Below are 13,050 nucleotides of genomic sequence, written 5' to 3'. Positions count from 1 at the left end.
TCTATTATTTTATTTGAATAATTAATTGAATATTTTACAAAATTGTTAAGATTTTGATATTAACACACATAGCTTCTTTAAATCAGCCATCATGAAATTTGAATAGAGAATAGTACATACATTTCATAAAAACTGCGAAATGCACTTCTCATTGTATTTTTTTTTTTTTTTTATTTTTTTTTTATTTTGATCTTAAGTACAAAGTAAGTTTTGGCCTTGTAATTTTAGAGCATATTTTGCATGCTGTTTAAATTTAACCAAAGTTTTTTTTTTTTTTTTTTATACACATGTTAGCAGAGCAGCACACCATAAATATTGTTCATGTGTTCTTTTATGTAACAAATCCAAATTATTTCTGTATAAATCCATTATAATTATTACATACTATAATTTTGCGTTTAATAGTGAAGTAAGAATATATATATATATATATAAATAAATAAATAATTAATTAAATATATATTTAATGAGAAAATAATTTTGAAAATAATTGTTTATTTGAATAATTTTAATAGAAACAAAAACAATCACATAATGTATACGATGCTTGTAATAATTTACATGTAATATATATATGTGTTGTATCATTATTATTATTATTATTATTATAGCACATTTTAGAAAGTATTATTTAAGACTAATATTTTTTTTCATAAATGTATCGGCCATATTTTGATATTCTCTCACATTTGGACGGCAGGATTTGGCTTTCTCAGTTTTGAGGATGAAGATGCTGTGGACCGATGCGTAGCAGAGCATTTTGTCAGCTTGAATGGAAAGCAGGTATTGACCAACTCAACCAAATATATGTAAATATATTTAAAAAAAAAAAAAAAATGTGATGATATTCTTCTTCAAATTATAATGAAATTAATTATGACTGGTGGCTATTTGATAAAAAAGATAAGAAAAGAAAGAGAGAAAAAAAAAATTGTTGTTAGCGTATAATGTGGTCATATGTAACTATGCTCTGTAAATTAATATATACAGTAATAAGTTATTATTATGAAGCGGATTATTATTATTATTATTATTATTATTATTATTATTATTATTATTAAAGTTTTAGTATATTTTAGTATCTTTAATAGAGTAGCTTGTAGAACAAAATAGAAAAAACAAAAACAAAAGAGAAGTATAAGAAAGTACAGGTTACTACTACATAGGAAATAAGGAAATATGCATTATTTAACAATAATTATTAGTAATATTAAAATTAATTTCATATTTTTAAAAATAGTTGTGTAATTAAACAGTAGATTTAGGTTTTTTCTTTTTTTTTTTTTTTTAGAATACACAAATTTATTTTTATCATATATATGTATATATTATTATCATATTAATTGATTTGGCAATGTATATATTAAAAAAGATAAAAAAATAGATTTTATAATATTAGAATTTATTAAAGTAATATCTATATATATATTATTATTATTATTTATTATTTATTAATTTATATAAAATTAATATTAAAATTTTAATTATCTTATATATATATATATATATATATGTTGTATATGTATGTGTCGGATAAATTTCGTTTAAGTTTTCATGGAAAATTGGTTTATTCATATAAATAGGATTAAGTAGAAATTATTTCAATATAATATTTTGATTAATACTCGTACATTAATGTTAAAGCTTTCTCATTAATATTTCTTTAGTTATTATATTATTGTTAATTACACTTACATTATCATTAGTGTATCTTCATATATATATATATTATTATTATTATTATTATTATTATTATTATTATTATTATTATTATTATTATTATATTAGTTATTTGAAAATATAAGTAGATTATAATGTTATGTATTAAAAGAAACTAATAGTTTATTTATTAATAATTTATATTTAAAGATTATAATATATAATATATAAAGAGCGTGTTGTGTATAAGTAATTTAAACAGTATCAGGCAATAATGTTATTATATAATTTAAAGTAGATTTATTATTATAAGTATAAAACTTTAAAGCAATATCAGCTATGCTGCAATATTTTTAGGTATATATAATATATTATAGAATTACATTAAGTGCAAATTGTATTGCTTGCTCTTAATTTATACCTGTACTCTACTTGTACTTTTATTATTAGATTAATAGTCATCACTTCAATGATTAATTACTATTAATTAGGATTAGTTTATAAACCGCAATATAAGAATTATTTTTAAATCTTGTTCTTGTATAAAATAATCATGGCTGCATTGCTCAATTGTTCTATTGTTTTACTATTATTATTATTATTATTATTATTATCTTTATTATTACTATTATTTTATTATTATTATTAAAGATATACATATATATATATGTATATGTATATACTAAATATTATTTAACTAAATGTTTATTATTCTTATTTCTAGGTTGAAATAAAACGAGCAGAACCACGAGATTCTTCAAGTAAGATGAATGATAGTCATCAAGGTCAATGGGGACCACCTCAACAAGGTGGACCACCAATGGGTATGGCAGGGAATATGGGACCGATGGGTGGTCCAAATGGTCAGATGGGTGGACCTATGATGGGAGGACCTATGGGACCTCCTGGAAATATGATGCAACAATATCAAGGTTGGGGTACAAGTCCTCAAACTGGAGGTTATGCAGGATATAGCACTCAGTATAATGCTCAGGGATGGGGTGCACCACCAGGACCACCACAACAGCAACAAATACCGCCACCTCCTCCACATCAATGGGGTAGCAGTTATAATGTTCAACCTGCTGCAGCAACTCAAGGCTATGGAAGTTACGGTAAGTTTATGAATTATTTATTCTAATCATACATCTTTTTCATCATTTTCATTTGACATTATTACTTTCTATGAAATTAATTACATGTTTAAAAATTGACCTACTTATAAATATACATAACGATTTTTGTTTAACCTTTTCGCTACAATGAGCGACTCATTGATGTTGTAAATATACATAACGATTTTTGTTTAGCCCTTTCGTTGCAATGACGAGAATTTATATACATACAATTGAAAAGCAAGGTGTAATAACACAATTGTTGATACAATTATTCTTAAGTAAATGTATACATTTTTAGTGTAGAGTTTTGATTCAACAGATGATCAACAGTCATACTGTATTATAGGATTCTTGTAGCGAAAGGGTTAATTATATTATAGTATATTTGATCTTATTATTCAATCAGTAACAAGCGTTGTTTTTTACATACGATAGAAGCTATGTTTCAAGGTATATTATTATCAAATACTCAAATAATTATCATAAACGTTAGAGGTATGGTTGAATTTGTTACAGTTAAATTTTCATATAATGCGAATTGCTACAATATGATGAAGATATTGTGATGTATATGTGATATGACTCTCGTGTAATGTGTTATATATATATATAAAAAAAAGTAAATCAGTATTATTAATTTGTAATAAAATGATTTGTAGTTTTAATTTATTTATAACAATAATTAATTTAATTAATATATAGTCAATTAAATTGTGATACTTGTTGTACAATTTGTTATGTGTTTTTTTACAATGTTATTTTTACTAATTAAATCTTTCTTGTCTTATCTTCTTAAAATATATATATATATATATATATATATATATATATATATATATATATATATATAAATTACGTGTCACGTTGTTTGTACGCAATGAACTCCTAAACTACTGAAACGATTTTAATCAAATTTTGCACACTGTGTGCAATTTCATACAACTTGAAAGATAGAATAGTTTATATCTCAATTTATAATCGAATTATTTGTTTATTAACAAAGAATTATGATTATCTCTGTTAGTTCGATAAGATTCTAACAGATGACGGTATAATATTAATATATATTATATAAAGTAATGAAAATACATTTGTATTATTAATAAAAATACAAATTTTATTATTTGGATATAATATAAATTTCATATAACGCAATTTTTCATAATATTACATGTAAAAAAACATTTGAAAAACGTGTTATTCGAGAGTCAATATTTTTTGGTAATCTTAATTCTAAATAATCCAATTATCTAGTTATAAATAATAATGATTTTTAATATTTCATAGTTTTACAAATTCAACTATTATCTACTACTGACAAATAAATTATTTCTGAATATGAAACTATAATCAATTATTGATTTAATTTTAATATATGTCAATTCAGATTTTTTTAATTACAAATGACCAATGAAATAAATGTTACTTTACTATATATATATGCAATTTAATTTATAAATAATTCAACTATAAGAAACTATTATATTAACACTTTTGCTAATCAAAATAAAAAGTTCTCTACATTTTGTTTTTCTTTTTGTAAAATATAATTTTTCATAAAGGAGGAGAAGGAGGAGGAGGAGGAGGTTTCTTTTAAATTTTTCTTATATATATATATATGTATATGTAAATTATAGTTATACATTTACAATTTTATATTTAATGTTTTATAATTTATAGTTTAAAATAATGTTATTATTTCTTGACAAATATGTGCAATAATAAATTATCATGAAGTAATTACAGTTACTACTATAAATACAGTTAGTAATGAGTCAAAGCATTAACATGCTTAACTAATTATGTTAATTTCTAATGTACAGTAACATCTATTTCATTTGCATAATTTTTTAATGAAAAAAAGAGGTATAATAAATCATAATTATAAAAATGAACATAACTTCGATCCCGTCGTGTCCTCTCCTTTTCCATCCTGCTTGGAGAGGTCAATTAATGAGAAAATAGAACAAAAAAAAGAAAAAGATAAGAAAATGAGTTAACTACCAACAGTAATGGTACCAAAAAAAAAAAAAAAAAAAAAAAATTCCTTAATATTTTTTAATGCCCCCTGGAGGTTAAAATATCATTTTGAAAAAAGTGCCCAAAAAAAAAAATATATATATAGATTTGATATTGTTAAAAATATTGTCACAAGTTATGTTAATCCAAACTTTACAAAAAAAAACAAAATAATAGAATATCAAATATACAAATTCATTTTTCATACCATAAATCTAATAATATCTCTCTCTCTGTCTCTCTCTGTCTCTCTCTCTGTCTCTATTTCTAAAATTATAGCAAAAAATCTATTTAAAAGAAAAAAAAAACATAAAACATTTATTACTTTACAATAATCTCTTTCTTATCAATAACTGATGCAAATGTGTTTTTTTCCTTTATCCTTAAAAAGAAAAAAAAAGAAAAAAAAAACTATCCTAATTCTAACCTATAATTCCTATATCTTACAATGATCTTCACGTACAAGTTATAAATTGAAATAATTATTAATATTAATTTGTAATCTCATTGTCAATGAAAATTCAATTCGACGATTTTTAATATATATATATTTTTTTTTTTTTATATATTAAAAATTATTTTTCAAATATTTTCAATTTATTTTTGTTGTTCGAATGAATTATTTGTAAATTGTTAAGTGTGGATTGACATAATATCGTTTAAAAAAAAAAAAAAAAAAAAAAAGTTATATTTTAATTTTTTTTTCTTTTTTTCTTTTTTTTTTTTTTTCTGATATATTGAAACCTCATAATCTTATCTGCAAAATTATTATGCTTGATTCTCTTCTTATTTTTACATATTTTTTTTTTTAATTTTTATTTATTTTATTTAACTTTGTCTTCTTTCATTATCAATTTTTTTTATAGATTAGATACTACATATATACATATATTTATTTATTTGCAATGAATAATAATAGTATTGTGTGTTCTTTCTTTTTAAAGGTTTTATGGGGATTAGTCTCTAATATAAAAATGAAGACTTGGATAAATAATTCCTTTTTTTTTTCATATATGTTATAAATAAATAATCACAAACATTTTTGCAATTACAATTTGTAATAATATTACAAGAATTAAAAAAAAAAAAAAAAAAAATAAATAAATAAAAAATGTCTCGAACGAGATGAAAGTTTCGTTCTGAATGGTCAAACTTTTCTAAACAAATTTTAAGAGAATCAAGCATCAACATTAAAAAATATACAATAATTAATAATTAATAATAAAAAGTAGAGATTGATTATTTTTTAGTAAATATATTAATAAGAAAAGAGAGAAAAGAAAAAGAAAAAGAAAAAAAAAGAAAAAGAATATAAATTACATGTAATTTGAAAAGTAAGAAGGTGTGAGACGTATGACACGGTGCTCGGTGACACATATTTTGTGTGGTTGATGATCGCAGGTGGGCCGGCGTCGGCCGCTTCAGGGGGCTACGGGCCCACGGCGGGTACTGGCGGGGCTGCGGGGGGCGGGCCCGGGGGTTCTTGGAACTCCTGGAACATGCCACAGAATGGGCCCCCTCCTGGGACCCAGCCACCACCCCAGCCCCCTCAACCCAACTCCTCGCAGCCCAACTCCAACTCGAACCCCTCTGGCCCGCAGGGTGAGTCTTCAAGCTCAGTCAAACAAACTCTCTCCTCTTTCCACCCTTGGCATCAGCTGATTCCATTCTTACCTTAATTGAATCTTACTAAAATTGTATATGTAATTATCATTAAATTTGTGCCAATTCTATTATTATTATTATTATTATTATTATTATTATTATTATTATTATTATTATTATTATTATTATATTTATATTTATATTTATCCTATAAACGTCCACATTTTTTATACCTTGTTTTTATTCACGTTCATTTTGAGTTTCATATTTTTATATATCTATATATTATATATATATATATATATATTTTTATTGTTGTTATTTTTAATAGAAACTAATTTGTTGCTTTTGTTTTTTTCTCTCTCTCTCTCTCTCCTGTAATTCTTCTGAATTATTTATAAGCTGTAAAATTGTCTCTCAATCTCATATATGTTGAGTATTTTAGTCAAATTTATACATAGATTTTGTTTACATCCCCATTTGATATATACGTGTTTATTTATTCAATTATATGTGGTTTTTTTTCTTTTTTTTTTTTTTTTTTTTCAATGTAGTAGTAGGTCATAAATTCATTAATTATTATTACCAATATAATTTTTATGTAAAGTATGACTTTAAAGTAAAAAAGAAAAAACGAAAGTAGTTAACTAATTTTCAGTATCATATTTGTATCATTTATTAGACAAAAATTTGATTAACAAATGTTATCCAAACTTTTTCAAAAAAAAAAAAAAAAAAATAAATTCCTTACGCTATTATATTATTCCCCCTTTGCTATCTATGTAAATTAAGTTTAATATATTTTTTTTTAATTATTATTTTTAAGTTGTCACTAGTAGAAGCATGTATCCTGCAAGAACAAAACAAAACAAAAATTAATAATTATATATGAAATTGAAAAGAAGTTAATAACTTGAATAAAAATAATTAAAAAAAATATAAATCTGCTTAATTATTATAAATATTCAATTTTTTTTTTTTTTATAGTAGCCTATATATATGTATATGTATATATATATACTTATATAAATAGTTATTGTTATAGTGTAATGTTGATAAAGAACAAAACATATAAACTTTGTTTAAAAGCTGTAGTTGTAGAGAATAGGCATACACTGTGGGCTTATTATTTAAACAATTTTAAAATGCTCTTCAATTATTATTAAATCATCATTTATTTATTTTTTATTTATTTTTTTTTTTTTTTTTTTAATAAAAATACAATTTTGTTGTTCTTATATTATTAAACCAGTTAAGTGTGGTGGCGATGATTCTGTGCGTAGAGTGCGCTCTCTGGTGTGTGTCGCGATAATCAAACGATGACGGATATAGTCGTCAAACACAGAGTCAGTGGCGCTGTTTAAAATATTGAATTGGTCCAAAAAAGACGACGATTTTATTTTTAAAAATGAACAATTTTCTTAATATTATGAACATATATTTATACCATAATAAATGGAAAAAATTAGAGAGAGATAAAACAAATCGAATATTTACAGAAGTTAACAAAATTTCTTTTTGACTGTATTTTTGTTGTTGTTGTTGTTGTTGTTGACCTGTAAACATTGGAAACATATTCAAATTTACGAATATAATTTAATTTTCTTTACCAAAATACACAATTTCAATATCAATTTGTAACAAAAACTTTTACACATGACGGATAATAGACGACGACGACGTTATAACACCAAATTTTGTTACATCTCCATGACGTATATACTCGTCAAACACGCTTAACTGGTTAAGTAGTATAAAATATAGTTTCATTTCTATAGTAAGAAATAGTTGTTCGTGTTAAAAGTCCTATTGTAATGCAGGACAGTATATTTATTTATTTTTTTATTTTTTTTTTATAGAAATTATTGAAAAATAAAAAAAACAATGATAATAATTGTAATTATATGAAATATTATATGCATGCACAAAAAAATAGGGCAGGTATTTACTTGAAATATATCTTTGATTTTAGTTTTCTGTGTCTTATATTTATGTGTAAACATTTTATATAATCTATATATATATATATATACATATATATATCTATCTATCTAATTAGATAATTAAGAAAGCGATGTTAAATATAAAAAGATAATTAATATAATATATATATTGTTATTAACACTAGATCTACCAGAGCAGTTAGTTTGACTGGTCGAGGGGTGGGGGTGGGGGAGGCCATTTTAATTCAAAATGTCTACTTTCACATGTAACACATTTGATTTCTGTAAATAATATCAATTCCATTTATCTATTAAAATAATTATTGTTAAATATTTGTTGTTATTTTGGTAAGAGTAATAAATAAAGAACTGGAAGGCTTCAAAAAGCATATTTTTGTTGTATACACCAGTCATTTTGACTAGTGTAGTAGAAATAAGTATTATTAGGTGGTTTGGAAAGTCGTTTCGTGTTTCTTTTGTAAAAATAAAGATTAATTTTGTTTCGTGGTTAAACCTTAAACCTTAAACCTTAAACCTTTCAAGTGGTCATAAATAGTTGAATTTGATCAATTTAAGTTCTCATTGATCTCATGTGTTACCATTTGTCAGTTTGAATCAACTACAAATGAAGAAATACATATTGAAAATGGCGGTTGTGTAATCTAGTGTTAAAGAAAAAAAACAAATGAATAGGTTGTTGTTTTATTTGACATGGCTTTCAATGATAGAAATAGAAATAGTAAAATAGATAGAATAAATTAGATAAAGTAACAAGAGGATATTAATAATGGTATAATTTGATATGATACACGGATGTTTCAGGGGATATGTACTCAAGACAAACAACCGGCTCAGGTGCACCTGGAACTAGTAGCAGTTCGGCTAAAACATCGGATTACAGTGGCTATTCTGCATACGGTAATTATGCTGATACCACTTATCCTCAGCAACGTTCGTATACGGGAGGAGAAAGCAACCAAGGTGGGTATGCCGCCAGCGCCCCTAAACCTGGCCACCAAGTCTTAGAATTCAAAGAGTGGCCCACCTCATGACCGTTTTAATTCAACCGTGACGGAGAAATGCGCTGAATGGCTTGGCCTTGCTCTCGTGGGTTATTTCTTATTTCATATTTGAAGAAAAACAGTATCTGTGTTGTTGTATTGGTTTAAACAAATCATCATATAACTTATATATATATATATATATATCTATATATATATAATACTGCGAGACATTCATTTTCTTTGTGTGCTGTAATATCGAATTTTTTCTCATATTTTGGTAACTTCTTAGAATTTAACGAACTGTATATTAGGAAAAACAAAAACACAATTAATTAATTAATTAATTATTATTAATCAATATGAGGATGATTATCTTAGTTGTTAATCTATGTAATAGTGCCTATTTAATTAATTTTGAGGTTAGTTCTGTATTTTTTTTTTTTTTTTTTGCAAAGCATGATATTCAAAGTTCTTTCGAGGTAAAAAAAAAAAAAAAAAAAAAAAAATAGTTAATCTAGAAAATGACTTCATCAGTGATCGATGATTTTTTATTAAAATAATAATTTAGATATTGGTATATATATATATATATGTATATATATATTATTACCTTTTTTTATTATTATTATTATTTTTTTTTTTTTTTAAGTAAATATACACATATTTATATATAATAATAATTGTGTTTGTATGTATAAATATATATATATATATAGATAAATGTATTATATATATATTTATGTGTGTATATTTATGTATTCTTTATATATATATATATATATATATATATGTCATATTTCCATTGAATTTTTTTTTCCTTCAATTGCATTGATAATTGTTAATGAACACCAGAGAATCATTTAATATTATTATTATTATTATGAAATTTGAATATAAGATTAATTTTTATTCTTTTTTTTTTTTTTTTTTTTTTTTTTTTTAAATAGAAGATTGAGCGTCGTAAAGATTTATTTATTATCGTAAATTTAATTATATACAGACTCATTTGTTATATACATACATATTTATATATATATATATATATATAGCGGTATTAGCACTGTGCAAAGAATGTCTCTTGTATTTAATCTTTTTTTTTTTATTTCGCGAGCGATCGCGACTTATTAATTAAATATAAAAAAAAAAAAATAATAATAAAAAAGTATACTGTCAAACAAATATTCATCACAATTTAAAAAATGAATAATAGTATTATATTATTATAAATGTATTTTGATATTATCCATATATTGTGTGTATATATATATATATACATACATACATACATATTTATTATTTCATAAATGGGCTATAAATAAAAAAAAAAATGAAAGTTTTATTAATGAATAAAATAAAATAAAATACAAATATTTAACAAATAAAACAGAAACACAAAAATGATTAATATTAATATCAAATAATACAATTCATTATCAATTTTTAGATTGATCGCTCGTGGAAATGTATTTTTCCTATTTTCAATTTAATTTTTAATATATATATATATATATATATATATACATATATATATATATGTATTAAGAAAGTACAATGGAAAAACATAAAAGAAAAAAAAAATCACAAAAAAAAAGAAACAGTAAGATGATAACAAAAAATACCCCATGGTGCAAGAGAGAGAGAGAGAGTATATATAATATAAATAAAAATAAAAAAATGTGTGTACGGCACTGGGATAGGAGAAGAAAGAAAGCAAATTTATGAAAAAAAAAAAAAAAACAAAGAAAAACAAACAAACAAGTATATTAAGATTTAAAAATTAGATTTGAATGGAAATACTAAAAGTTTAAAAGAAATGAAACAGCCAGCGAGTGTTTAAAAAAAAAAAAAAAAAAAAAAAAAAAACCAACAACAACAAACAAACAAAACAAAGATGTGTCGTTAGGGATTAAAATGAAGAGAAGCACACCACCACACAGAGACGACAGACACACAGACATCATCCCATTCATGAATGAGATAGACAACAACAAAAAAAAAAGTAAAAATAAAATTCAGTTGATGATTTTTGCTTGCCGTAGCAGCATTTTAAACATGGAGATGAATAAGATCATCTAAATTTTCGGGATTACTTCTCAGGGGCAAGCACAAAAGTTGTTTGGTTAACTTATTCATCTCCTTTTTCTTATGCTGACGGAAAATATTTGGTAATATGAATTATTAATAATTAATAATAATTAATAATAAAAACACATTACTAATACTATTACTACTATTACTATTTGGTAACATGATTAAGAAGTAATATTATACATACATATACATATATATATATATATATACTTACTTATATATTATTATGGTCTTCTTCGGCAAAGAAGGTTTAGCGAAATGAAGAAACACATACATACATATATATATATATATATATACATACACACCCATCCCTCCACATTCTCCTATTTATTAAATAGTTGTTATACTGGGTAAAATACAAGTAACAACCAACAAAAATAAAATAACAATGTGTGATTAATTAAATTAAGTAAGAAGACGTTCACAAGCTGACTTACCTTTTAAAGTACTACTACTACTACTACTACTACTACTACTACTATTACTGCTACTACTATGAAAAACAAAAAATAGTGTAAAATAAAATCATAGATGTCTCTCTCTTTAAAATATGATTAAAATATATTGTATGATGGTGTGCGTAATTCGTAATTAATGAACATTTTTCAAACAACTAATGAGATATAATAATGATGATGATGATGATTATGATGATGCAGTTTCTTTTATAGGCATCCATTTTTTTTTTTGTTTGTTCTCACAGCATATCACTAGTAGTATCTTATCCGCGAACTTATTTTTCAGTTCCTCTATTTTCTCTTACATTTCTTACTTTTCTGAAATATCTTCCTAACTGTAAACAAAAATCTAGTCCCCTTTCTACTACCAACTGTTGTCAACAAAAAAAAATAGAAACAGTTTGGAAGGAAGAGGGCAAGAATCAAATGAAAAAAAAAATCATGGATTATTATTAAAAAAAAAAAAAAAAAAAAAAAAAAAACAATTGTATTTATAAGAAATTTTTTCTTAGGGCTCACATCGTCAGACTGGCATCTGATAATTGAGTGTCAGATGTTTTGTTTTTTTTTTTTTCTTTTTTTAAAAAACCAGTTTATTATTATTATTATTATTATTATATATCAAAACTGGTTTATTTTTTACCTTGTGAATTTATAATAGTTAATTAATTAGGCTAAAATAATATTGTTACTATTATTATTACGTCAATATTATTATTACTATTGTGCTACCATTGTTACTATTCTTATTACATTGTTACCAATATTTACTACTATTGCTGCTATCTACTGCTATATCACTATCACTATTATTCTATTACTATTATTACTGTCACTATAACATATTACTACTAGTACTTTTACTATTACTAATTACTATATTACTATTACTACGACTGCTATTAACTACTCTACTATACTACTACTACTACTACAAATGACTATTACTATTACTATTACTATTACTACTACTATTACTACTACTACTACTACTACTACTAGTACTAACATTCTACAAACAAACAAAACCACTATTGCTATTACAATGATTACTGCATTAAGTAAACATCTGTCTCTTATGATAATTACAATGATTAATGTATGATGCTTATGAGCGTTGAAATTTTTAGATTGTTAGAATGAAAAATAA

The 13,050-nt window shown here is 23.5% G+C and overlaps 1 protein-coding gene across 1 annotated transcript in view; it reads left to right on the top strand.

Annotated features, from left to right (window-relative positions):
* Positions 1–13,050, top strand: part of Hrb27C (Heterogeneous nuclear ribonucleoprotein at 27C) — a 44,798-nt gene that overhangs the window by 3,839 nt on the left and 27,909 nt on the right. The window contains exons 4-7 of the mRNA XM_089169943.1: positions 693–783; positions 2,384–2,774; positions 6,198–6,398; positions 9,167–9,325. Coding sequence (XP_089026069.1) covers positions 693–783; positions 2,384–2,774; positions 6,198–6,398; positions 9,167–9,325 — 842 coding nt within the window. The remainder of the gene's footprint in view (positions 1–692; positions 784–2,383; positions 2,775–6,197; positions 6,399–9,166; positions 9,326–13,050) is intronic.

The sequence above is a fragment of the Polistes dominula genome, unplaced genomic scaffold (genome assembly GCF_049000335.1).
Source record: "Polistes dominula isolate Pdom_NZ unplaced genomic scaffold, Pdom_raw_medaka contig_29, whole genome shotgun sequence".
NCBI classification, from domain to species: Eukaryota; Metazoa; Arthropoda; class Insecta; order Hymenoptera; family Vespidae; genus Polistes; species Polistes dominula.
The sequence above is the reverse complement of the archived record's forward strand: the minus strand, read 5'-3'. Positions and strand labels throughout refer to the sequence as shown.